Source organism: Ornithorhynchus anatinus, chromosome X5 (genome assembly GCF_004115215.2).
Source record: "Ornithorhynchus anatinus isolate Pmale09 chromosome X5, mOrnAna1.pri.v4, whole genome shotgun sequence".
In the NCBI taxonomy this organism is placed as follows: Eukaryota; Metazoa; Chordata; class Mammalia; order Monotremata; family Ornithorhynchidae; genus Ornithorhynchus; species Ornithorhynchus anatinus.
In genome coordinates this window covers 7961722-7987505 of record NC_041753.1, presented here as the reverse complement: position 1 = coordinate 7987505, position 25784 = coordinate 7961722, and the positions used below count along the sequence as shown (strand labels likewise).

The 25784-nt window shown below is 56.7% G+C and overlaps 3 protein-coding genes and 1 long non-coding RNA gene across 4 annotated transcripts; 2 read left to right on the top strand and 2 right to left on the bottom strand.

Moving 5' to 3' along the window:
* Positions 1-199: 199 nt before the first annotated feature.
* On the top strand, positions 200-919 carry MPIG6B (megakaryocyte and platelet inhibitory receptor G6b). Its single transcript, XM_029055575.1, has 3 exons — positions 200-246; positions 337-763; positions 845-919. Exons 1-3 carry the CDS (start codon positions 200-202, stop codon positions 917-919), a joined length of 549 nt encoding a protein of 182 aa, XP_028911408.1.
* Positions 920-1807: 888 nt separating this feature from the next.
* LOC114808047 lies at positions 1808-2484 on the top strand. Its single transcript, XR_003755999.1, has 3 exons — positions 1808-1868; positions 2101-2183; positions 2306-2484. It is a non-coding gene; the product is annotated as an uncharacterized LOC114808047 (long non-coding RNA).
* Positions 2485-3201: 717 nt separating this feature from the next.
* On the bottom strand, positions 3202-7667 carry DDAH2 (dimethylarginine dimethylaminohydrolase 2). Its single transcript, XM_029055379.1, has 7 exons — positions 7620-7667; positions 6367-6772; positions 5893-5992; positions 5177-5250; positions 4881-5000; positions 4532-4681; positions 3202-3612 (listed from the first exon to the last, which is right to left on the bottom strand). The coding sequence occupies exons 2-7, from the start codon at positions 6655-6657 to the stop codon at positions 3496-3498; spliced, it is 852 nt and encodes a 283-aa protein (XP_028911212.1). The 5' UTR covers positions 6658-6772; positions 7620-7667; the 3' UTR covers positions 3202-3495.
* Positions 7668-8948: 1281 nt separating this feature from the next.
* Positions 8949-18617, bottom strand: CLIC1 (chloride intracellular channel 1). The gene is made up of 6 exons (XM_029055395.1): positions 18543-18617; positions 14931-15040; positions 14402-14527; positions 12524-12630; positions 11569-11750; positions 8949-9462 (listed from the first exon to the last, which is right to left on the bottom strand). The coding sequence occupies exons 1-6, from the start codon at positions 18579-18581 to the stop codon at positions 9301-9303; spliced, it is 726 nt and encodes a 241-aa protein (XP_028911228.1). The 5' UTR covers positions 18582-18617; the 3' UTR covers positions 8949-9300.
* Positions 18618-25784: the final 7167 nt, after the last annotated feature.

The following is a 25784-nucleotide window of genomic DNA, read 5'->3' as shown; positions in this document are numbered from 1 at the left end:
GAGAAAAGGGCCGAGGGCCCGGGGGAGGGGCAGGAAGGGAACGGAGCCCAGCGCTAGACGCCGCTCCCCTCCCCGTGCGGGGAGCCTGCCGGGCTTCCCCCCCGTTATCTCGGTCCCCCAGCTCCCCCGCCCCCCGGCCTTCCCTCCGGTTCCGCCGCCCTGCTCCGGCCCCGGCCCCTCGCAGCCCGGACTCGCGGACATGGAGGTGACCCTGGGGCTTCTCTGGCTGCTGACACTTTGGGGGGTGTGGGGGAGCGGGGAGGAGCCGGACGGGGAGCCGGCCCGGGCCGGGCCGGCTGGGTCCGCGGGCTGGGGAAGGGGAGAGGGGGCGGGGAGCGCGGGGGCGGGGGTCGCTCCCCTCCGTGCCCCGGCGGTGCGCTTCGCCAAAGTAAGCGATAAGATTCGCTTCTCGTGCGACGGGGTCCCCCGCCCGCTGCGCTGGGTCTGGGTCCCCCAGTTCCCCAACTGCCCCTGGGCGGGGTCCGGGGGTGGACCCGGGGCCGGGGGCGTCCCGGGCCGCCGCCCCGTCCTCTGGCCGCCCCCCGCCACCTCCAGGCCGCCCTTCCTCCACCGCCTCCGCGCCCTGGACCCGGGCATCCGGGAGCTGGAGCTGACCGTGGCCCGGGGCGACTCGGGGACCTTCTACTGCGTCGGGGAGCAGCGGGACACCGAGAGCTGCGTCCGGGTCCACGTTCGGGAGGACCTGGCCGCCTGCCTGCCCCCCGAGGCCCCGGCCCCCAAGGCCCAGCCCGGCTGCCCGAGGGCCAGGCCTCCCCCTTCGCGCCGGCCCCCGGCCCACCTGCCCCCGAGCCCCGGGCCCCCGGGCCCCGTGCCGCCCGCCCAGCTCTACGCGCCCCTGGGCGCTGGGCTGCTCCTCGCCCTGGCCGGGCTGGGCCTGGCCTGGAAGCTGCGACGGTGAGTCGGGGGCGGGGAGAAGGGCGCGCCGCGGCCCGAGCGGGGCGGGGCCGGAGCCGGGGAGGTGGGAAAAAAGGGCGGGGTTTGGGCCGATGGGGCGGGGCCGGAGCCGGGGAGGTGGGGAAAATGGGCGGGACCAGCACGGTCAGGGGACGGGGCCGGACCCCGCGACGTAGGGGAAACGGGCGGGGCTCGACTTGGAGTGGGCGGGGAGAATTGGGAAGGGGCGTGGTTTGAACGGGGCGGGGCGGAGAGGGAGGAGGGGGCGGAGCTAGGAACCGAGGGGGCGGAGGCAAAGCCGGGGAGGAGGAGCTAGGACCGCAAGAGAGCGGGGCCGTAGCCCGGGAGCCGAAAGGGGCGGGGTTTGGACCTCGCGGGGAGAGGCTAGCAAAGGGCCAGGGCGGGGCTCAGAACTACGAAATTATAATAATAATAATAATTACGGTATGTGTTAAGCCAAATGGCGGGGAGGGGCGAAGTCGAGGGAGGGGAAGGGGCTCTGGGCGACGGGGAGGGGCTAGGGAAGTGAAGGGGCGGAGCCAGCCCCAAATTGGCAGGGAGGGCCGGGTCTCACGAGGAGGGGCTAGGGAAAGCGACAGGTGGGCCCAGCTCCAAACTGACGGGGAGGAGGGGAAAGGGGGAGGGAGGAGCCGGTGAAAGAGAGAGGGCTCTCTCATCCCCAAATTGATGGGGAGGGTCCCAGGTGGGGGAAAGTGTAGAATTGGGGCCAAAGAGGAGGAGGTAGTGCGAGATGGATCAACCGACAACCTGACAGGGAATGTCCGAGACCAGGGTGGCAGGGGTGGGAGAGGCGGGGAGCCTTGGGGAGTGGCAGAGCTGTTGAGGAGCGGGCTTTAGATCCGAGGAATCGAGGAGGGTGAGGATCCCCACGACACTCCTTGCTCCTAGTAGTCGGTCCTCCAGCGCAGCGCTCCCTTCAACCCTGGGCACTGGTGAGCCAATCCCCTCACCTCCATTCCCATCCTCCACCCCTTCCGTTTCTCTTCCCCCTCGCCCCCCACTCCCCTTCCTCTCTCCAAATCCCTTTCACCCCCTTCCCCGGAGTTCCCTCCCCGGCACCCACTTTTCTCAGTTTCCTCTCCCTGAGAAAGGGGTGCCGTCCCACTGGGAAGAGGGGGACTCCCATCTCCCCCCCCCCCAACCTTCTCGGCTCCTTCCCTTCAGGCTTGGTTCCAGGGGAGACCAAGTCATTACCCCCGGCCCCGGAGGAGCCCATCCTGGAGCGGGGGGATTCTGATTTGGACAAGGTGGGGAGCTCGGGGGTGTTGGAGGAGCAGGCGTCTGGCAGCCTGTAGGGGGAAGCGAGGATTGGGGGGCAAGAGGACAGGATAGATCTGTAGTTTGACCTCTTCTCTTTACCCCCCTCCAGGGCCCTCTCTACGCTCAGTTGGATCACGCTCCCCGTTGGAGCCCCCGCCGGCTGAGTCCTGACACCCCCACCATCTATGCTGTTGTTGTCTGATGGGCTGGGACCCCTCCTCCCCTTCTGCCTCATCCCCACTAACCTCTTTCCCCTACTAGGAATAAAGTGCTGTGGCCTTGGAACAAGCAGGTTGTCATCCCTCTATTCACTACATCAAAACTCTGTCCTCTCCAAGCCCGGAATCACTTCTTTATTGGTCTGGCCCAGCCCTCTTCATCACCATCATCAGTGGTATTTATTGAGCACTTCCTATGTTCAGAGCACTCTACTAAGCCCTTGGGAGAGTACAATATAAGCGTTGGAAGACGTATTCCAGGCTCACAGTGAATTTACTCTATAACCCCGGCCCCTCCCCTCCCTATTCCAGCCTCATCCCTCCTTATTTTGACTCCATCTCTTCTCAGTTCTGGCCCCACCTCCCCAGCATTCTGGGCCCACCCATCGTCCTTCAGGCCTCTCCTCCTCCCGGTTCCAGCCCCCCACACACCACTCTGACACTGCCCCCCCAAATTCCAGTCCCACCCCTCACCACGGTGAGCTCGTTGTGGGCAGGGAATGATTCTGTCTGGCGTTGTATTGGACTCTCCCAAGCGCTCAATACAGTGCTTTGCACACAGTAAGTGCTCACTACATGATTGAATGAGCCCAGCCTCTCACTGTTCCAGTCCCCCGCCCCCCAGTTCTAGCTCCACCCCTCAGCATGCTGGCCCCAACCCCTCTTTTCTAGCTCCACCCCCTGAGTATTCTGGCCCTACCCCCTCCGTTCTAGTTCTGCCTCCCCACCTGTTTTGAACAGGCCCCTCTCTGCCCCCTTTCCTCCAATCAGATGCCAAAGGGCAGCGTGGGGTGGGAAAGGTCCATTCCATCTTTATTGGTTCCTGACTGGGAGAGGGTCACCAGTTCCTCAGGGCCTCCCCCCACCCCCAGCCTGGCCAGCTACCCTGGCCCCCGCGGCCACCCTGGCCCTCTCGGTCATCCCGACCTCCCTTCCCGGTCCAAGGGCTCCTAAAACGCCCTGACGTCCTGGACCGCTATGCCCTACTACACCACTATTCTACACGTCATCCCTCTCCCGGCTCCCCAGCCGTCCTCCGCCGCGAGGGGTCCCGCCCCTGGCCCCTGGCCCCCCGCCCCGCTTAGCTGTGGGGACGGGTGCTGAGGACGAGGCAGAGGGAGCTGAGCCCCGCCCCGGCCTTCTCCAGCTCCGAGCAGGACACGGGGACCAGAGTCACATCTGGGAGCTTCTGCAGGGCCTGAAAAATGGGAGCGGGGAGAGAGGATATACAATCAGCAAGAGAGCCTGCCCACACTTCCTGCCTTCTCCCTGTGGGAAGAGAAACACTGTGACCTAGTGGAAAAAGCCCAGACCTGGGAGCCAGAGGAGCTGGGTTCTAATCCCCACTCTGCTGTTTGCCTGCTGCGTGACTGTGGACAAGTTACTTTCCTTTTGTGTGCTTCAGTTACCTCACCTGTAGAATGGGGGTTAAGCCCGCATTTGGGACAGGGACTGTGCCCAACCTGATTAGCTTGTATCTACCCCAGCATTTACCTTACACTGTACACTGCCTGGCACATCGTAAGAACTTAACAGATACCACAATAAAATCAAATGAAAAAAAAAACCAAAACAGATCCTTCCCTCACTTCTCTCCCTCTCCCTGCAGTTAGGGAAACAGCGTGGCCTAGTGGAAAGAGCCCGGCCCTGGGAGTCAGAAGGCCTGGATTCTAATCCTGGCTCTGCCACTCGCCTGCTGGATGACCTTGACCAAGTCGCTTCACTTCTCTGGGCCTCAGTTTCCTCATCTGCAAAATGGGGATGAGATACTTGGTCTCCCCTCTAAACTCTGAGGTGGGACAGGGGCTGGATCCAACCTGATTATCTTCTCTCTGCCCCAGCAGCACTTAGTAAGCACTATGGCCCATAGTAAGCACTTAATTACCATAAGAATGATAGTAATAATAATTTTTTAAAAATGATAATGATAAATCCCACTCAGCACTTTCCTGGATAGAAGGGAAGTCCTGCCCCTCATGTCCAAAACTCTTGGGGCTAAGTCTCATCCCATCCCATCATTTCCTGTCCAGGGGGAAGTCCCGCCCCTCGGTCTTCCTCGGTCTCCCTGAGTCTCCCTCGGTGACCGGGAGCAATCCCAGCCCGGGCCCCTTCCTCACCTCCTGGCTGTTGGGCAGATCCCCACCCCCACGGTGCAGCAGGAAGGGGGGCGCCCCGGCGGGGCCGGGACGCAGGAAGAGGCAGTCGGCAGCTGCATCATCGGGAAGTGTCAGGGAAGCGTAGGGGTGATCGGTCAGTGAGGCCATGGCCTGGGCGGAGGCGGAGAGACGAGGCGGGCGGAGGAGAGGTCAGAGCCCACACGGGGTGGGACTCCCCTTGCCCCAAGACCCCCTCCCCATCTCGGATTCCCCGAACCCTTCAAGTCTCCCTCCCCTTCCTCTAGCTGGCCAACCAGAGGGGTCCGCTCCCCCCACTCCCTCTCCCCAGGCTCTGCCCTGCCCCGCTCACCCTCACGGCTCTCTGGGCGGCTTCGCTGCTGCCGGCAACGACCGTCCGGGGCCCCCCCATGCCGCAGAGCCCCCGCAGATGGCCAGGGCCAGAGACTGGCACTGTGGAGACGGCAAAGTCCTGAGATGAAGGAGAGGGGAAGGGCGGGTAGGGGAGACAGGGTCCAGAATCAGATGCCAGATGCCACAGAGCAGAGATCACCCCCTCCACAGCCTCCTCCCATCCCGGTCCCTCCCCTATGTCTCTCCCTTCACCCCCTTTTCCCAGCCGCCCCCCTGCCCTTCACTTCCCCTCACCCTGAACGTATCAGCCACAATCTCCGCTCCTTGGTGATTGGTCCACTTGGAAAGTCCTACAAAAAACTCTCGGCCTGTGCAGGAGGTAGAGCCAAGTTGGGGGTGGGGTGGGATGGGGGTGGGGATAAGAAGGCCCCTTTGGCTCCCCATCTCTCCAATCCTCTGGCCTTCCCAACCCTCCTCCCCTTGCAGCCTCCCTCCCTCCACTATCCCCACCTCTTTCTCTCTCAGTTTATTAATTCATTCAATCGTGTTTATTGAGCGCTTACTGTGTGCAGAGCACTGTACTAGGCGCTTGGAAAGTACTATTTAACGATAAAGAGAGACAATCCCTGCCCACACCGGGCTTACAGCCTAGAAACGGGGAGACAGATATCAAAACAAGTAAACAGGCATCAATACAAATAGACATATGGATATATAAACATCAAAACAAGCAGCGCAGCCTAGTGGAAAGAGCCCGGGGCCTGGCAATCAGAGGCCCTGGATTCTAATCACGGCTCTGCCGCTTGTCTGCTGTGTGACCTTGGGCAAGTCACCTAGCTCCTCTAGGCCTCAGTTTCTCCATCTGTAAAATGGAGATCCAATATCTGTCCTCCCCACCCTTAGACTATGAGCCCTGGGTTGAACTGTCCCTACCCCAGCGCTTAGCACAGTACTTGGACCGAAACAAGGGCTTAACAAACGCCAAATAATTACCGTGTTATTATCATTACCTGTGAACAGCACATCAGTCCCATCCAACGTGGCATTTTCATCTCCAACCTCCACGATCCGCAGCCCCAGGTCCTGAAGGACTTTGCGGACCCCGTCGATCTGGGGAGGTCGGGGGTGGGGGCTGAGGGCCGGTACCAGCAGGGAGAGGGGAGCGGGCAGAGCAGGGGAGAGGAGAAGAGTGGGCAGGTCGGGGGGCTCGGGGCAGGATGGGCGGGGCGGGGGGGAGATTTGTTGGGCAAGGTGCGGGGCGGGGAGAGTGGAAGGTTCAGGGAAGGGCTTCTCGGGATGAGGGCGAGTCCGGCCGACTCTCCCCAGTTCACACCAGCCTGGGGTGTGAGGAAAGAAGGCAGGGTAATGGGATCCGAGGGTCCGTGGAGACCCCCGGCTCTCATCCCCCGTCCTCCAGGCCCCTCCTTCAGGGCCCCAGGCGTCTGGTCCCCGGCCCCCTCCCCAGTCCCGGGCTGGGTTCTTACCTCGGGCCGGCGGGCAGGGCTCCAGGGCCGGGTCAGCAGGGCCGTGTCCCCTTGGATGATGGCGGTGTCCCCTAGCAGGGGACACAGGGGCAGACCCTCCTCCGGAGGCAACTCCAGCAATTGCAGACCCAACCGTTGCCTCAGTTTCCCCCCCAACACCCCGTGCTCCCGCTGCGCCTTTGCCAGGTCGAGGAGGGGCCCTTCCCTGGAGCCCTCCTCGCCCAGGGCCGCCGGGACCCCGCGGATGAGGGCATGCGAGTAGCGGCCCAGCCCCTCCCCAGGGGTGCCCATCTCCCCTTCTCTCGGCTGCGTCTCTCTGTCTCGCCTTCGGGCCACGGCCCTCCTCCTTTGGCCCTTTCGGCCTCCCTTGGGTTTTCGCCTTTCTCCTGACTTTCTTTCCCTCGACCTGCGAGGGAAGAAAGAGAAAGACACAGAGGGAGAGAGAGGGGGCCCAAGTTGCGGTGTTAAGAGGGGGGCCCCCGATACCTCAAACCGACCTGCCTTTGCCCACCACCCCCGGTTTTTGCGTCTCTCCTGACTTTTCCCTCACTCGCCTGGGGCCCAGGCCGGGGTTGGGGTGTCGGGGTGGGGGTGGGAGGAGGCGGGCTCTTCTGTCGAGGTCCCCCTCAACCGTGCCGCCTGGCCGCTATCGGCTGCACGGCCCCGGGGCTGGGCCGCCCCAACCCCCCAACAGCTGCTCGGATGGCCTCACTCCCCAACTATGTGTTGGCCGCCACCCCCCTTAACCCTCCGCTGCCTGCGGGCCAGCGAGCGGGCCGGACGCCTGGGTCCCGGGGAAAGAGGGAGGGGAGGGGAGGGCGGGGTGGTCGCGGCAGGAAGCAACAAAGGACGGGGGGCGAAGGGAGAGAGGCAGATGGTCGGGGAGGGGTGGGGGGCGGGCCCGGCCCAGGAGGGGGGCTCCGACCGCTGACCGCTACGAGGTTCAAATCCGGGCCCCACCCCCCGCTCCCGCGGCTGTCGGGGCGGCCCCAGTCCAAACCAGTCCGGGTCCCGGGGGGCTGGGAGAGGTCTCGGCTGGAAAGTGGAGGCGGGACCCCCCCGCCCCATCCTCTCTCTCTCCTCCCTCTCCCGGGGCTCCTTCTCCCGGCCCCCGCCCCCGATCCTCCCCATGGCCCCCTCGCAGGCCGGTCCCCCGCCTCCGGGGGGTGGGGTCTCCCTCCCGGGCCCTCGTCCCCTTGGGGTGGGGGGGGTCTCCCTCGGGGGACCCGGGCATCCCGCTCGTCCAGACTCACCGCTTTCTCCCCGGCCGGGGTCAGGGGGCTGTCCGGGGCCGGGGCGGGGGCCGGGCATTGTCTGGTCGGGGCCGGGGCGGGGCCTCCTCCCGGGACCCGCCCCCGCCCCGCCGGATCCCCCCCCCCCTCCGCCCCCAGAACGGGACCCAGGCGACCGGCCCTCCCCCCTCCCCATCGATCAATAATAACAATGACCGTCCTTACCCTCTGCCAGGCCCTTCACCAACTACAGTAGCTATGGAGCGCTTACTCTGCGCCAGCCACAGTACTAATTATAGTATTTCATTCAGTAGGATTTATCCAGCGCTTACTCTGTGCGGAGGATCTGCTAAGCGCTTACTCCGCGCCAGGCACTGTTCCAATTATATCTGCTAAGCGCTTACTTTGTTCCGGGCACTCTCCTAATTATGGTATTTAAGTGCTTACTATGTTCCAGGTATTGTACTAATTATGCTATTTGTTAAGCACTTACTATATGCCAGGAACTGTACTAATTATGCTATTTGTTAAGCGCTTACTATGTGCCAGGTACTGTCCCAATTATATTTGTTAAGTGCTTACTATGTGCCAGGCCTGTCCCAATTATGCTATTTGTTAAGTGCTTACTATGTGCCAGGCACTGGACTAATTATGATATTTGTTAAGCACTTACTATGTGCCAGGCACTGTCCCAATTATTTTGGTTAAGCATTTACTATGTGCCAGGCACTGTACTAATTATGATATTTTTTAAGCGCTTACTATGTCCAGGCACTGTTCTATACGCTGAATAAAACTAATGGTATTTGTTAAGCGCGTACTATGTGCAGGCACTGGACTAAGTCCTGGGGTTGGATTGTATATTCTGAGCACTTGGTACAGTGCTCTGCACATAATACGTGTTCCATAAATACTACTGAATGAATGAATACAAGCAAATCGGTACTAAGCGCTGAGCTAGATCCAAGCTAAACAGGTCGGACACAGCCCCCGTGCCACGTATTGATCCCCATTTTACAGATGAGGTGCGGGGAAGTGAAGTGACTCACCTGAGGTCACACAGCAGACAAGTGGCAGAGCTAGGATGAGAACCTAGGTTCTTCTGACTCCCAGGCCAGTGCTCTATTCGCTAGACCAGCACTTATGTGGCTGCTAACCATTGTACAGGACTCTCCCAAGCGCTCAGCCCAGTGCTCGATAAATACCACTGATTGATTACACCATATTAAGCGGTTGGGAGAGTCTGATATTACAAAGTTGCTCCCCCACCCTCACGCTCCCTATTCAGGCATTTCTGCACTCCCACCCTCAGACTTAGGTGTCTTGGTTCCCAGAGTAGAAACTGCTGTCTTATGTACAAGCAAAAGTCATATTTTATTACTGAAATATCAACCCGCCCCTCCCACCCGACTCCTATTCCTCCAGGGTGGCCCTCTCTTCCCGTCCCTCAATCTAATAATAATAATAATAATATTAATAATAATAAGGGTCATATTTGTTAATTGCTTACTATGTATCAAGGATTGTACTAAGCCCTAGGATGGGCAACCTAAGAAAACGTTTCAGAATGGGTCCCTGGGCCAGCTGAACATCTAGCCCGGATCTGGGGGGCTCCCTCTGGGTCACAGGATCTGGTCCTCTCTGGGTGGGGTGGGGGACGGGGGAGGTGGCCATCTAGGAAGAAGGGTGCCCCGAGGGAAGGCTACTGCAGGGCCTTGGCCACCAGCTCGTAGGCCAGCTCGATCTCTTCCTCGTCCGGGCAGGTGGAGGAGAACTCCTCGCAGGCGTAGGCGTTCTTCAGGTACCGCTGCACCCCCCGGAACTCTTCGGGGATGGAGAAACCCCGGTATTTCTTGCACACCACCTGAGGGAACGGGGAAGGAGAGGGGAAGGGTTAGCTGGCAGCCATCCTGAGAGGTCGGTAGGAGTAATAATAATAATATTTACTCTTACTTCACTCTGCTGCCCGGATCATTTTTCTACAAAACCGTTTAGTCCTTTTTTCCCCACTTCTCAAGAGCCTACAGTGGTGGCTCACCCACCTCCAGCACAAACAGAAACGCCTCGCCATTGGCTTAAAAGCAGTCAATCCCCTTGCCCTGCCTTGTACCTCACCTCACCGATCTCCTACTACAACCCAGCCCGCGTACTTCGCTCCCCTAATAATAATAATAATGTTGGTATTTGTTAAGCGCTTACTATGCGCCAAGCACTGTTCTAAGCACTGGGGTAGATATAGTGCTAGGCTCACAGTAAGCACTCAATAAATACAATTGATTAACTGATATTTGTTAACTGCTAGTTATGTGCAAAGGGCCGGGACAGATAAAAGATAATCAGGCTGGACATAGTCCCTGTCCCCCGGAGGCTCACAGTCTATGAGGGAGGGAAAACTGGTCCTGAACCCCCATTTTACAGACAAAGAAACTGAGGCCCAGCCAAGTTAAGTCATACAGCAGGCAGGGGGTGGATGCAGGATTAGAACCCAAGTCCCCTGACTCCCGGGGCCAGGGCTCTTTCCACTTGCTTCTCTTAGAATGGGTTCGGAGTGACATTCTACTATTTCCAAATGGCCTCCTGTGCTTTTTTTCCTCATGCTTTTTGTTAAGCGCTTACTATGTGCCAGGCACTGTCCTAAGCACTAGGGTATTTTACAAGCTAATCAGGTTAAACACAGTTCAACCTGATTAACATCTCTGTGTCTTAGTTTCCTCATCTGTAAAATGTGGATAACAGTGTGAGCCACGTTTTGGACAGGGACTGTGGCCAACCTGATCAACTTGTATCTGCCCCAGTGCTTAGAACAGTGCTTGGCACACAGTAAGTACTTAATGAGTACTATAATAATAATCATTGTTATTATTATTATGTCCCTCATGGGGTTCCCAGTCTTAATCCCCATTTTAAAGATGAGGTGACTGAGGCCCAGAGAAGTAAAGTGACTTGCCCAAGGTCACACAGCGGGCAAGGGAAGGAACCGGGATTAGAACCCAAGTCCTTGGACTCTCAGACCTGTGCACTTTCTACTAGACCACGCTGCTTCTCTTAGGCAACATGGGTCTGGTGTAATGGTCTGCTATTTCCAAATTGCTTCCTGTGGCTTTTTTTCTCATGGTACTTGTTGAGCGCTTACTACGTGCCGGGCACCGTAACTAAACGCCAGGGTAGATACAAGTTAATCAGGTTGGACACAGTCCGCGTCCCCTATAGGGCTCACAGTCTTAAATCACAATTGTACAGATGAGGTCACTGAGGCACGACGAAGTTAAGTGACTTGCCCATGGTCACACAGCAGAGAAGTGGTGGAGCTGGGATTAGAACACAGGTCCTTCTGACTCCCAAGCCAGGGCTCTTTCTATTAGGCCACGCTCCTTAGGACAGTGCTCTGCACCTAATAAGTGCTCAGTAAAGACATTCACCGACTGATCATTTTACTCATAAGAAGAAATGAGCTATTTGTTAAGCGCTTACTATGTGCTTAGCACTGGGGTAGATGCAAGACAGTCAGGTCAGACACAGTCCCTGTCCCAAATGGGGCTCACAGACTCAAGAGGAGGGAGGACAGATATTGAACTCTCATTTCACAGATGAAAAAACCGAGGTATGGAGAGGCAAAGTGACTTGTCCACGTTCACAAAGAGATGGCGGAATGCGAGTTGGAGTGGCCGGGGAGGGGAGAGAGGGTGGCATTACCACCCAGAGGCAGCGGGGATGGAGAAGATGACCTCGGCCATCCCCACGATTCTACGGTACTGGAGAGCAACCCCAGGCCATTTATGGCTATGGTGATCTGCTGGAATAGCCACCCTGAAAGGAGGCTGGCAATGGCCACTGCGTCTGATCATTGCTATCCATCGCGGGATGGCCTGCAGGCCACAACCCCAACCGGGCTACGGCTGGAACTGAGCCTGCCAACCGGACCGGACTGGACCCCCTCCCCGGCCCCCCTCCCCAGCCCCAACGGCTGCACCTTAACAATGTGGAGTTTGGGCAGCAGGTTGCAATCCGCCAACGTGAGCTCATCGCCATCCAGAAACTTGCGCTGGGAGATGCCCTCATCCTCCGCGCTGGTCTCGTCCACCTCCTCGGGCAGCGGGGAGGTCAGGTAGATGTCCAGGATCTTCAGGGCTTTCAGCAGCCCTTTCTCCAGGTCTGGAGGAGGCGGGGAGGAGGGCAGTAGCCAATCGGAACGGCGAGGGAAGGGTCCGGGGAGCCGACGGGAATGGAGAGAGGAGGCCCCAGGGGAGCCGGTCAGTGAGGGAGGGGGCCAATGAAAGGCCGGGAGGCCGGGTAGATGAGGCGGTGGAGGCCGTGCGGCCAATCAGAGCGGGGGGAACAGGGGTCCGGACAGTCAGTCGGAATGGAACAGCTCTGTCTTCAGCTGACCTGGCCTCTGGGCAGGAGCCTGGGGCACCATGGTAGCCAGAACCGGTCTGGGCCCAGGTGGGGCTGGGAGTGATGCCGCAAGGAAGCCAATCAGGGGAGGGAAAAGAGATTGCCCAGTGGGAATGCAGATTAGGGAGAAACGGCAAAGGGCAGGAAGCCCAAGGACGAGGGTGGGGTGGCTGGCCCCTCCCTCTGGCCCCCTGGGATCAAAATAATTATTATTAACGATAATACTAATCATAGTTTTCTGTTCAGCGCTTACTACGTACCAAGCACTGTACCAAGCAGTGGGGTAGGTACAAGATGATCGGGTCCCACATGGGAGTCCCAGTCTAAGTGGGAGGGAGAACAGAGATTGAATCTCCATTTTGCCGGTGAGGGAACGGAGGCACAGAGAAGTGGAGTGACCTCCTTCTCTGTCTGCTGTGCGACAGGTGGTGGAACCGGGATGAGAACCCGCTTCCTCTGACTCCAAGGCCCGGGTTCTTTCCACTAGGCCACACCCTCTCCCACATCCCCGGTCCCCCCAGGGGACTCACTGGCATTAAGCGCGGGATTGGAGTTCTTGATGTACGCTGAGAACTTGGCGAAGACGTCCAGCCCGGCTGTGTTGGATTCGGGGTTCTTGGCTGCCAATTTGGGGTATCTGGATGAGAAAGGGGTGGTGGTGCTGATGGCTAGAGGGGAGACCCCATCCTGCTCTCCTAGCGCTCCTCAAAAAAACCCTCACCCACCCTCTCCAAAAAACCCCCTCATTCTCCACCTCAGCTCCTCCTGTCCTCTGCATTGCCCCGCTCTTGCTCATAACTGGGTTATTTTTTCAGCACTTACTCTGTGCCAAGCACTGAGCAAAGGGCCGTGGGAGATTCAAGATAATCAGATCGGACATGATCCCTGTCCCACAGGGGGTTCCGGTCTAGAGGGGAAGATGAGCACTTCTGCCCCTACTCTCTTCATCGTGGCCTTCCTGGTCCCTTTGTCCTCCCTCATCATCTCACTTTCCCCCCACTTTCCCTCTCCCTGCCCAGTAGCAGGTCAGTCCACAGTGAGCTCACCCCAAAACCGGGAAGCTTGGGAGGATGGAGAAGATGACCTCGGCCAACCGAAGTCTTCCGGGCTCCAAGGTTTGGGGGGGCTCAAACCCGGCCCCCTTCAAGGGATTCCACCCTCTTCCATTCCCCACCCTTTGCCCAAAGTCTGCCCCCGCCCCCTCCTCCTCATATTGTCCACCTGTCGTCTGTCCAGTGGACACCACCAGCACTCACGAAGCCATTCATGCCAGTCTTTAGAACTTGTACAGACCCTGTTTGTCTATTTTGTTTGACCGATCAATTTACTTACTCTGATTTCACAGTCTTGTCAGCATTTCTGACTCTCTTCCAACTGGGAATATATCCTGTGCTAGCATCCCAAGTGCTTAGTACATTCAATACTACACACAAAAGATGCTCAATAAATACCGTGAATATAATACTTCTCTTGGGTGTCAGTCACTCATTTGTCCTCCTTTGCCTCAATTCTGATCCTTCCACCTCCTCCTTTCTCATGTTTCTGAAGCATATGCATTCTGCCCCTCATGACCTGGCTCTCCCCCACCCTCTTTATCTAAAAATGATAATAAAGGCCGTGATATTTGTTCAGCTCTCACTCTGTGTCAAGAGCCGTACTAAGCGCTGGGGCCGATAGGAGATAATCAGGCCAGTCGCAATCCCTGCTCCAGCCGGGGCTCACAGTCTAAGCAGGAGGGAGAACAGGTAGTGAATCCCCATTTTACAGGTGCAGAAATCGAAGCCCAGAGAAGTAAAGTGACTTACCCAAGGTCACAGAGCAGACGAGTGGAGGTCCTGGGATTAGAACCCAGGTTCTCTCCCTCCTGTCCCATTCTACCTCTCTGTGCTTGGCGGTTTCCTTCTCTCTCTCCTCCCCTCTCTATTCTAGCTCTGCAAACTCTCCCCATCGCTCCTTATTTATATAATGATGATGGTATTTGTTAAGAGCTTACTATGTGTCAAACACTGTCCTAAGTGTTGGGGTAGATATGACCTAATCGGGTCGGACACAGTCCCTATCCCACATGGGGCTCACAGCCTTAATCCCTATTTCACAGTTGAGGTAACCGAGGCACAGAGAAGTTAAGTGACTTGCCCAAGATCACATAGCAGACAGGTGGTGCGGCCGGGATTAAAATCCAGATCCTTCTGACTCTCGGGCCAGTGCTCTATCCACTAGGTCATGCTTATATTAATGTCTGTCTCCCCCTCTAGACCGTAAACTCATTGTGGGCAGGGAACAGGTCCGTTTATTGTTTGATTGCCCTCTCCCAAGTGCTTAGCCCAGTGCTCTGCACACAGTAAGCACTCCATAAATATGGTTGAATTTTTATCTCTCCCGAGCCCCACTCCCGCCACTTCCAGTACCTGGGGGGACTGAGCACGGCCTCCAGAAACTCCTCGATCTTGTTGGTGTCCGTGTGCACCTCGGTGCCGTAGAGCAGGAAAGGGAGCTGTCCTCCGGGACACAGCTTTTGCACCGTCTCTGTCCGCCTGCAATCAGCCCCAGCCAATGCCCCAGGAGGGTCAGGGGGAGAAGGAGCAGGGAGAAGGGGGGGCCAGACGAAGGGGCAGGGAATAGGGGAAGCCGAGAGGGAGAACGGGGAGCAGGGGCGTGGGGTGATTCAGGAAGGGGGAGCCCCAGTGGACTCTTAGAGTTGGGGTAGGGGAGAAATTAATGGACCGGGAGGCAGGGAACGGAGCTGGGAGTGAAGGAGCCCCAGAGGATGGAGCAGCTTCCAGACCATAATGGAGGAGGGATGGCGGGGTGCGGCAAGGGAGGGCAGAGCTGAGATCCAAGGAAACAGGGCTTGGATGAGGCTGAGGGGAGTCCTGAGGTGGGGGGCAAGGGATCAGAGTTGGAGGAGGGAATGTGCGGGGTAAAGGTCAGTCTCACCTCTTGGTGTCTACTGTGGTGACATTGAAGGTGACTCCTTTAAGCCACAGCACCATAAAGAGGCGCTGGGAAAAGGGGCAATTCCCAATCTTGGCCCCATCACTGCCGGCCTGAAAAACCCAGAGTCAGAAGTGTGGAGGGAGCGGGTCCTCCGGTGTCGGGCCTCGTGCCCCCTCCTCTACCCAGTCACCCCGAGGCCCTCTTTCCAAGACTGTAATGGTCCTCCTCAAGTGCTTCATTTTCTCACTCACGCCCAGCCCCCTGCCTGAAATTCCCACCCACTTCCCACCCGGCAGACCACTGCTCTCCCCATCTTCAAATCTTCCCTGACTGATCTCCCGCCCTCCTGCCCTCCCCCTTGCCTGGAACTCCCTCCCCCCTTGTCATCCGGCAGGTCCACCCCCTCTTCTCACACCCTGCCCCCGGCCTGAAACTCCCTCCCCCTTCACATCCGGCAGACCATCGCTCTCCCCATCTTCAAAGCCCTTCTGAAATCACATCTGGTCCAGGAGGCCTTCCCTGACTAATCTCTCGTCTCTCTCTCTCCATCATGGTCCCCTATAAACCGCCCTCCCCCATGTCTGGAACTTGCTCCCCCTTCACATATCTGTCCGACCACTGCTCTCCCCATCTTCAAAGTCCTATTAAAATCGTAACTCCTCCAGGAAGGCTTTTCTGACTAATCTCTCATCTCCCCACCCTAGTTCTCCCCCAACTTTGTCACCCATGGACTTGAGACCATACTCCCTAAACCCTTAAGTACTCACCCAACTGCTCTCCAACAAGAGTTAAGTTCCTCTCTTAACTCTCCCAAGCGCTTAGCACAGTACTCTGTACCCGGTAAAAGCTCAATAAATTCCACTGGCCAATTAAACTCTATTGTTTCCCCTACCTGGAATTCATTTTAGTGCCGGCCTCCCCTGCTAGACTGTAAGTTCCTTGAGGACAGGGACACCAACTCTCTTGTACCGGACTTTCTCAAGTGCTTAGCACAATGCTCTGCACACAGTAAGTGCTCACTGATTGATCAATTGGGTTGGACCAGATAATTAACAGGAGGAATTGGGTTTCGGTTGGGAGTGGGTATGGTCGATTGTGTTGGATGGATGAATGGATGAATGAATGGATGAACGGATAAATGAGGAGCTACCCCCAGTGTCAAATCACCTGAGGCAGACCCCCCACGGATAATAATCATATTTTTGGTCTTTGTTAAGGGCTTCCTGCGTGCCAAGCTCTATGCTAAGTAGCGGGGGAGAAACAATGGAATCGGATCGGACTCAGTCGCTTCCAATCAATCGTATTTACTGAGCGCTTACTGAGTGCAGACCACTGTACTAAGTGCTTGGGAGAGTACAATCCAACAATAAAGGGACACATTCCCTGCCCATGCCCACACAGGAAAAAGGGGGAAGGTGAACAATTATTGAATCTCCATTTAACATATGAAACTGAGAACTGGTGAAGTGACTTGCTTAAGGTCATTCAGCAGGCCACAGGTGGAGTCAGAGCTAAAACCCAGGTCTCCTGACTCCCAGGCCTGGGCTCTTTCCATTAGGCAGCGCTGCTTCCCTTCTCCCTCCCCTCAGGGGGCCCGCCCTGCCCATCCCCGCTTGAGGGGTCCACACCTTCCGCCCGGCAGTCTCCCTAGATGTAGGCGGTAGCTGTCTGTCGGTGGAGACCGGCCTGTGGGTTGGCAGACCGAGCGTGCCGGCATTTTTGGCAGGTCTGGAGGTCCTTCTAATAACCCCCTGGTGTAGCCTAGTGGAAAGAGCCCGGGGCCTGGGATTCAGAGGACCTGGGTTCTAATCCCAGCTCTGCCATTTGTCTGTTGTGTGCCCTTGGGCAAGCCACTTCGCTTTTTCTGTGCCTTTCTTCCCTCATCTGGAAAATGGGGATTAAGATCGTGAACCCCAGGTGGGACGGGGACTGTGTCCAACCGGATTACCTTGAACCTACCCTAGTACTTAGTGCAGTGCCTGGCACATAGTAAGCACTTGACAAATAACACGATAGGAAAAAAAGATGGATCCTGGATCCGGGGATGAGGCTGGAGGCATTTTGGCCTCTGAACGGGTGGGGGACGTTGGAGACGGTTGTGGGGGGAGGGAGTGGGGTTGGGGTCCTTGCCTCATGGGGGGGTGCTGGAGGGGGGAAGAGGGGCAGGAGAACTGGTCCTGCTCTCCGATTGGCTGGTGGTGACCTCATTCCCCTCCGCCCTCCACGCTTCCAGACACGGGCAAAGTGATTCATATGTCTCTGTCCGGGCCTCCAGTTTCCTTCCGGACCCGGGCCACCCAGGCCGGTGCCCATGCCCTGGCAATCGGGGCAGAGTCCCTCTCCTGGTCCGGGTCCTGGCCTCCTAGCCCAGCCTTCTCCCATCCCTCAGCTTCCCCTCTCCAGCCCGGGTTGCCCCTCGACGTCCTGCCCCTCGCCCCCAAGCACCTCCTTTCCACCTTACCCAGGGCCTTTGGGAGAGGCGGGGGCCTGGGGCTACAACCTGGGCTGGGCCTGTCCCACTTTCCCTGGGCCCTGCCAAGGGCTGCCCAGGGCTGCCCAAGGCTGGGGTTAGTGGGGAACACTGGGGAAGAAGGGGAGGGGGACCGGGGACACTGAATGACACCGAGATGGGCAGAGGGAGAGGGAGGATGTGCGGGTCAGAGTTGGAAAAAGAGAACAAGCCAGCGTGATAGAAAGAGAAGGGGAAGGGGGCAGGACGGGAGAACCGAGCGAAAAGGAGAAGCGGACACAAAGACGATAAGAAGGAAACTCGAAGACAGGCTGTGGGGGGGGACCCCAAAACATGGATGAGAGGAAGGGCCGGGGGCCGAGGGAGGAGAGCCGGGACCGCTATAGTGGGAAAGAAAGATGCGGGACGGGGGTAGGGACGGGAACCCTGCTCAGTCAACCCGTCGATCGATCGATGAACCCATCCATCCATCGTATTTATCGAGCGTTTACTATGTGCTGAGCACTGGACTAAGCCCAGATCTTCTGATGCTAAAAACCACCAAGTGTACAGACACAGGCACACACACACGGACACACAGACACACATACACACACACGCCACTTCCTATACTCCTGCTCTGGTCAACGTCAGCATGACCCACCCCCCCACCCCCCCGCCCAGCTATCTGCCCTCTACCCCCGTACCCCTCCTCCACTCTCCCCAACCCTGCCCCCCTCCAGTCTCCGCCCCCCCCACCTTTGCATGTTCCCTCCCCACCCGGGCCCCTCCCCAGGCCCCTTCCCCCCGACTCCCCAATACTTGCTGAGCCCACGACCCCAGCCTCACCCCCTCCCCACGTGCTCCCTCGCCCCCTCCCTACCCCTGAAATGCCCCCCACACCCCCTGCCCCTCTGCTCACAATGGCTACAAGCCCCCTCCCCTTTCCCCGGCGCCCCCGAGGACCCCCGTTCTGGACTTTTGGGAAGTTTGTTTTTCGGCGGGTGGGTGATCGGTTGCGCCCCCAGAGCTGGAGGGGAGAGGGGCCGGGGCAGGTACCGGATCCCGATGGGGCGGGGGGCTGGGCCGGCTCGGGCCGGGGGGACGGGGAGGGGGCGGGGGCGTCCCGACCCCGAGAGATAAGGGGCGGGGGGCGCCCTTACCTTGACGAACAGCTCGACGAGAGCCTGCTCTTCAGCCATGTCTGCACTGGGACCAGGAAGCGGCTGGCGCTGGGAGGACTGGGAGGGGCTGGGGGAGGGGCGGGGAGTCCGGCCTTCAGGAGGGGGAGGGGCCGGGGGGCAGGACGCCCGGGACCCGCGGGGGACAGTCGGGGGGCTGGGACAACTGAGTCCCGGGGGAGGGGCGGGGCGCCCGACTCTTGCCGACCTGCGGGTTGGGCGGGGAGGGCCTTAATTGCAGGCCCCTTCCAGCCTCAGTTTCCCCTCGGGATTAAAGCAGGGGGAGGGGGGATCTGAGCGGGGGCCGGGCGGGGCGTCGAAGGGACTGCCCCTGCCCCCTTCCCGCACCCCTGTCCCAACCCAACCTCGCGCGGCAGGGGCAGGGGCTGGAGCTGGTGTGTGCTGGGGCCTTGGGGGCTCGGAGGTGGGAGTGTGTGCATCTGTGTGTACTCAAGCCTGTGCACGGGCGTGAAGTCCGCAGGGAGCCGGGCGGGGGGCGAGGCCAAGGGGCAGGGGCGGCCACCGCGCCCCGCACCCCCGCACTGCGCGCTCCTTCTCTCCGGTCGCGCTCCCCCTACCCCCGACCTGTGGAGCCCCGACCCTGCCCCCGTGCCCGGAGCTCCCTCCTCCTGCCCACAGCTCCCTCCCCCTACTTGCACGACCCCTCTCCCCCAACCCGCAGCCCCCTCCCTCCTGCATGCACAGCCCCTTCCCGCACCCCGCAGCCCCCTTCCCCCTGCATTCAGAGCCCCGCTGCCCCTGCCGGCGGCAGCCCCCTCCCTCCTGCCCCCCGTGCCCGGAGTCCCCTCCCCACTGGGGCCCAGGTGTCCCGGGCTGCCCGGTCCCTGCGCACTGGGCCGTGGCTCGGTGACCGGTTGTCAGGGTGACCGGTTGGCGGGGTTGGGCGTGGTCACCGCGGTGACCGAGGAAGCCCGGACCCGGGGGTGGGGGAGGGCGGGCTCTCTATGCCCCTTCTCATTTGGGGGAGCCCAACAGTCTCGTCGGGCCTCCCAGCACTGCCTCTTCCCCAACCTTTAACCCTCAAGCACTGGTTTTTATTGAGCATGCGGAGCACTGTACTAAACGCTTGGAAGAGGACAATATGACAGAAGCTCATTGTGGACAGGGAATGCTATAGTATACTCTCCCAAGCGCTTACTACAGTGCTCTGCACACAGTAAGGGCTCAATAAATACGATCGAATGAATGAATGAGTTGGTAGGCATGTTCCCTGCCCACAAGGAGCTTACAGTCTACAGGGGGAAACAGACAAAAAAAATACAGACATAAGTGCTGATGGGATATGGAGAGTATCAGAGTGCTCTTTTCCCACGATCTTCTGCGTCACCTTGATTGGTCCCTTAATTCACCCCTCCCTCAGCCCTTTAACACTTATGTCCTTATCCCTCATTTATTTATATTCACGTTTGTCCCCCCCCCCGTGGACTGTGAGCTCGCTTTGGGCAGGGATTGTGTCTATTAACTACTATACTGTCCTCTCCCAGCCACTTAGTACAATGCCCTACACCCAGTAAGCGCTCGGTAAACACGATTGATTGATTGATTGATTGATTGATTGATTGATTGATCGAGGGATACAGGCCAGGTGCAGAGTCCAGGCAGAGGACAGGGCAGAAAGTGGAAATGAGGGCTTAGTAGGGAAGGCCTCTTGGAGGAGATGGGATTTGAATAAGGCTTTGAAGGAGAGAGAGTAATCGTCTTTCAGATACGAAGAGGGAGGGCGTTCCAGGCCAGAGGCAGGATGTGGGCGAGGGGTTGGTCGTCGGTGAGATAGATGAGATCAAGGTACACTGAGTAGGTTGGCGAAAGAGGAACAAAGTGTGTGGGCTGGGTTGTAGGGAATCAGTGGGGTGAGGTAGGAGGGGGAGAGCCGATCGAGTGCCTTAAAGCCGATGGTGAGGAGTTTCTGTTTGATGCGGAGGTGGACAGGCAACCACTAGAGGGTCTTGAGAAGTATGGCGATATGAAGCCCCAGTTCCACATAGCCTTTAGTTCCCTTTAGAAACCCAAGCATCCTGCCCCTCCATCAGCCCTCTCCCACTCCTGACCCCTGTTTTCCAAGAAGGGAAAGCCCTGCTCCCCCATCCTTGTGGTGGACAAGAATTGACCACTTTGAGGAGGAAGAAGCAGAGGAGACTGAGATGAAAGAGAGAGAAAGCGAGCGAGCACTTGTAACTAGAGGAAATGAACAGTTTCCTTTTCAAGTTTCTGCTTCAGAGACTCCTCCTTCCCTAAGCCTCTTCACTCCATATCAGATTCTCATCTTTTGGGGTTGGATCACCCGGGTCCCAGGCGGGGGACCAAGGGCTTGGGAAAGAACCAGAGCCTGAAGAGAAGAGAAGCAGTGAAGCTAGTGGAAAGAATCGGGCCTGAGAGTCAGAGGACCTGGGTTTTCATCCCGGATTCACCCCTTGTCTGCTGGTTGACCTTGGGCAAATTCTTTAACTCCTCTGGGCCTCAGTTTCCTCAAGTTTAAAGTGGGGCTCCAATCCCTGTTCTCCCTCCTACTTAGACTGTGAGCCCCAAGTGGGACCCGATTATTCTGTGTCTAGCCCAGCGCTTAGGACAGTGCTTGGTGTAAACATATAATAAATACCACCTTGATTAGAGGAAGGACCTGAGGCTCCCGAAAATGTAAAACAGCATTCCCTGGTTGCTCTGGGGCAGAACAACCCAGATGGGGGAGGGGAGGTGACCCCCCCACAGTCCCCACCCACAAGCCCCAAAGAAGAGAAGAGGGCCGGCTGCGATTCTCCCCACATCGCCCTGACCCTGTCACTGCCCCCACCCCTCCGCCCATCCCGGGTTGAATCTACTCCCACTAGGAGTGTCAGGGAACAGCGGGAGTGGCAGGAGACGGGCGAGGCCCTCTCAGGGCTAACAGGTCTGTCAAGCTGGCCCTTCTCCCCCCGGGCCGGGAAACAGCTGCCTTTAGCATCCATATTGATCTCGGTAGGCAGCTCAGAGCAGCCATGTGAGCAATCATTCATTCATTCATTCATTCGCATTTATCGAGCGCTTACGGTGTGCAGAGCACTGTAATAAGCGCTTGGGAGAGGACAGTACAACAATAAACAGACACATTCCCTGCCCGCAATTAGTTTACAGTCTAGAGGGGGGCAAACATACAGACAACAGGCAAAACTGGCCCCTTCTGGTGCCAACAGGCATTTGTCCTGGGGATTTGGGGTGCGATTTGGGGGCTTTCAGCTTTCCAAGCATTTGAGATTGTCCCCCAAGATGAGAAGTGGAAAGGGCATGGGCCTGGGAGTCAGAAGGACCTGGGTTCTCATCCTGGCTCTGCCACTTCTGCCATGTGACCTTGGACAAGTCACTTAATTGTTTGTACCTCGGTTCACTCATCTGTAAAATGGGAATCGAGACTGTGAGCCCCATGTGGGACAGGGACTGTGTCCCACCCCATTATCTTGTATCTACCCCAATGCCGAGAACAGTGCCTGTCACAAAGCAAGTGATCAACATATACCACTGTTATTATTATTGTTATCCCAGTTCCACCGGTTGTCTGCTACGTGAGCCTTGCGCAAGTCACTTCTCTGTGTTTAAGTTTCCTCCTCAGAAAATGGGGATTCAATGCTTGTTCTCCTTCCCATTTAGAGAGGAAGTCTCATGTGAGACAGGGATTGTGTCAGACTTGTTTGATTACCCCAGCACTTAGAACAGTGCTTGACACACAGTTAAGTGCCTAACAAATACAGTAATAATAATGATAATCCCACAGAGGCCTTTCAGGTGAGGGTGCAAGATTATCCCCCATTTGAGCATCACAAATCAATCATTCAATCGATGGTATTTGTTGAGTGCTTACTATGCTGTACAAAGCGGTCAGGAGAGTACAATGCAGCAGAGTTAGCAGACACATTCCTTGCCCATAAGGAGCTTACAGACTAGAGGGGGAGGCAGACATTAATATGAATAAATAATTTATATTACATAATTTAAAGATATCTACATAAGTGCTGTGGGGTTGGGGGTGGGGTGAATATCAAATGTATTCTGTCCATCTGCAGGGATTAAAGGAAGGACTGTCTCATTCCAAATTCTCACAACTAAAATCCGTATCCCTGGGAGGCATACAGGTAATCATAATTAATTATGGTATTTGTTAAACCCTTCCTATAATAACAATAATAATAATTGTGGTATTTGTTGAGCATTTACTATGTGCCAAGCCCTGTACTAAGCACTGGGGTGGATACAAACAAATCGGGTTGGACACAGTCCCTGTCCCACATGGGACTCACAGTCTGAATCCCTATTTCACAGATGCGGTAACTGAGGCCCAGAGAAGTTAAGTGACTTGCCCAAAGCCACTGAGCAGACAAGTGGAGGAGTCGGGGTGAGAACCCATGACCTTCTGACTCCCAGGCCCGTGCTCTGTCCACTACGCCATGCTGTTTCCCCAAGCTGCTTCCCCTACTATGTGCCAAACACTGCGTTAAACACCCCCAGAGGCCCTCGGACAACTAAGTTCTTAGTTAAGGGGTGGCAGCATAGTCTAGTAGAAAGACCAGGGGACTTGGAGAGAGGGGACCTGAGTTCAAATCCTGATATCGCTCCTCACCCATGTGTGACCTTGGGCAAGTTACTCATCTTCTCTTTGCCTCAGTTTCCGCCTCTGTAAAACTGGTGATAAAATTCCTCTTTTCCCTCCCTCTTTTAGACTTCGAGCCCTATGTGAGGGAGGGACTGTGGTCCATCTGATTATCTTGTATCTACACCGATGCTAGTAAGCACTCAATAAATACCTTTATTTTACCTTAGGCGTCTCTGGACAGGGTCCAGTAAGGCCAGTAAAGGCCTAGTACCAGGGTGGGGCCGGCTGGACATTAGTTTCCAAAGGGGAACTGGCTTGGCATGGCTTCGTCAGTTCTCTTTTTCTCCCTCCTTCATTTTGTCCTCCACGTTCCACCCCAAACCGTTTTCTCTCCTTCTGCTTCCAAATTCTGTCTTCCCTTCTTGTCCCTGGAAGTCCTTCCTCCTCTCACAGATGTCCACCTTTCTCTGCGGTCAGTCTCCCTTTTTCTTACTTCTTCCTTTCCTTGTTTCCCAAGCCATCCCCCAACTAGATCAATTCATCTAGTCACTCAGTGGTATCTACTGAGGGCTGTGTTCAGAGCACTGTACTAAGCATTTGGGGGAGTACGACACAACAGAATTAGCAGATACGCTCCCTGCCCCTTACGAGCTCGCAGTCTAGGTGACTCCAAGCACTCTCTCTAGTCTCTCCCCTCTTCCCCTCCTCACGCTCCCCACCCCTGACCCAACATAGCGGCAGCATGGCCCAGTGGAAAAGGCCCGGGCCTGGTAGTCAGAGTACCTGGGTTCTAATCTTGTCTCTGCCACTTGTCTGCTGGGTGACGGTGGGCGAGTCACTTCACTCCTCCGTGCCTCAGTTACCTCATCTGTAAAATGGGGATTAAGTCTGTGAGCCCCATGTGGGACAGGAACTATGTCCAACCTGATTATCTTGCATCTATCCCAGGGCTTAGAACAGTGCTCGATAAAAAGTAAGCTCTTAACAGATACTGAAAAAAACACCAAAACAAAACAACACCCAACACACTGGGCTCTTGGTCTCTTTTATGTTGAGGGAGAGAAGCCACAGGAGGCAGCTGAAGCCGTGCTTGCTAGCATGCCTTTATTTTTATTTTTTTTATGAGCTTCTTGGGCAATAACTTGTTCAGCTAATGATTAGCCTGACTGACTCTACCAGTATTTTTCAATCACCCATCAAGTCTTTCTCACCCACTGCCAGCATACGCCAACCCTTACCCTTTCCCTACCCTTTCAGGCTGCTTGCATCCTAGGTTGCCATAACAGGGGCAGAGGAGCTGGGAGAGGGAGTTTGGGATAGGAAGAGTTTATTTCCCTGCCCCAAATACAAACACCCAATGGGCGGGGCAGGTGTCTTCTTGGGAATGATAGGGTGAGGGCCTTTCTTTGGGGCCAATTTTTGACTTTTCTGTGGCTAAGGGAGCATGGCATTTTTCAATTGCTTCATAGCACTTGTAAATACCCTTACACTCTACTATTTCCCCTATCTGCAGTTGCTTTCATTATCTGTCTCCCCTTTGGAGACTGTAAACTTCTTATGGGCAGGGATTGTGTCTACCAATTCTACTGTACTCTTTCGCAAGAGTTCGGTACAGGGCTCTCTACAGGATAATAATATAACAAAAGGGAAGCAGTGTGGCCTAGTGGAAAGAGCCTGGGCCTGGGAATCTGAGGATCTGGGTTCTAATCCCAGTTCCACCACTTGCCTGCTGCGTGAACTTGGGCAAGTCACTTCACTTTGTCCATCAGTTGCCTCATCTGTAAAATGGGGATTAAGACTGTGAACCCCACGTGGGACATGGACTGTGTCCAACTTGATTATCTGGTATCCAGTGCTAAGAAGAGTGCCCGACACCTAGTTGGCGCTTAACAAATAACATATAAAAAAAGAAAAAAAGGAGGCACTCTGGTTCTAATCCTGACTCAATTATGTGACCTTGGGCAAGTCACCTCACTACTCTGCCTCAGTTATCTATTCTGTAAAATGAGAATTCAGACTGTGAACCAAACCCATCTAGGACATGGACTGCATCCAACCTGATTATTTTATATCTACCCTGGAACTCACTAAGGTGCCTGACACATAGTAAGCACTTAAGCATAAATAAAAGGTACTTCTTTTCTAATCCCGGCTCCACCATTCGCCCTTTGCCTATTATGTGACCTTGGGCAAAGCACTCTGCTTCTCTGGGCCTCGGTTTTCTCATCTGTAAAATGGGGGTTCAATACCTGTTCTCCCTTCCCCTTAAACTATGCACCTTATGCGAGACAGGGACTGGTCTGATTTCATTGCGTTGTATTTACCCCAGCGATGACCACATTGTGTTGAGCGGATATGATTTTATTATAATCATTATTATTATTGTCAATAATAATGACTGAGCTCCCTTGGGATGGGTTTTCTGGGACCTTCTTCTTCCCCTGTGAGGAAGAGGAGTCCGGGCATCCATCCGTTTAAGGACGATCCCCCGCCCTGACTAACTTTCCGCTTCCCGCCTTTTACCCAACGGCCGCCGCCCCTCAGAAAAAGGGCGGGAACTTCAAACGCCAGCCCCCGCGCGCCACTCAGCCCCGCGCGCCCCCTCGGCTCTCGCGGCGGCCCCGCCCGCGCGCCGGGGGCCGGAA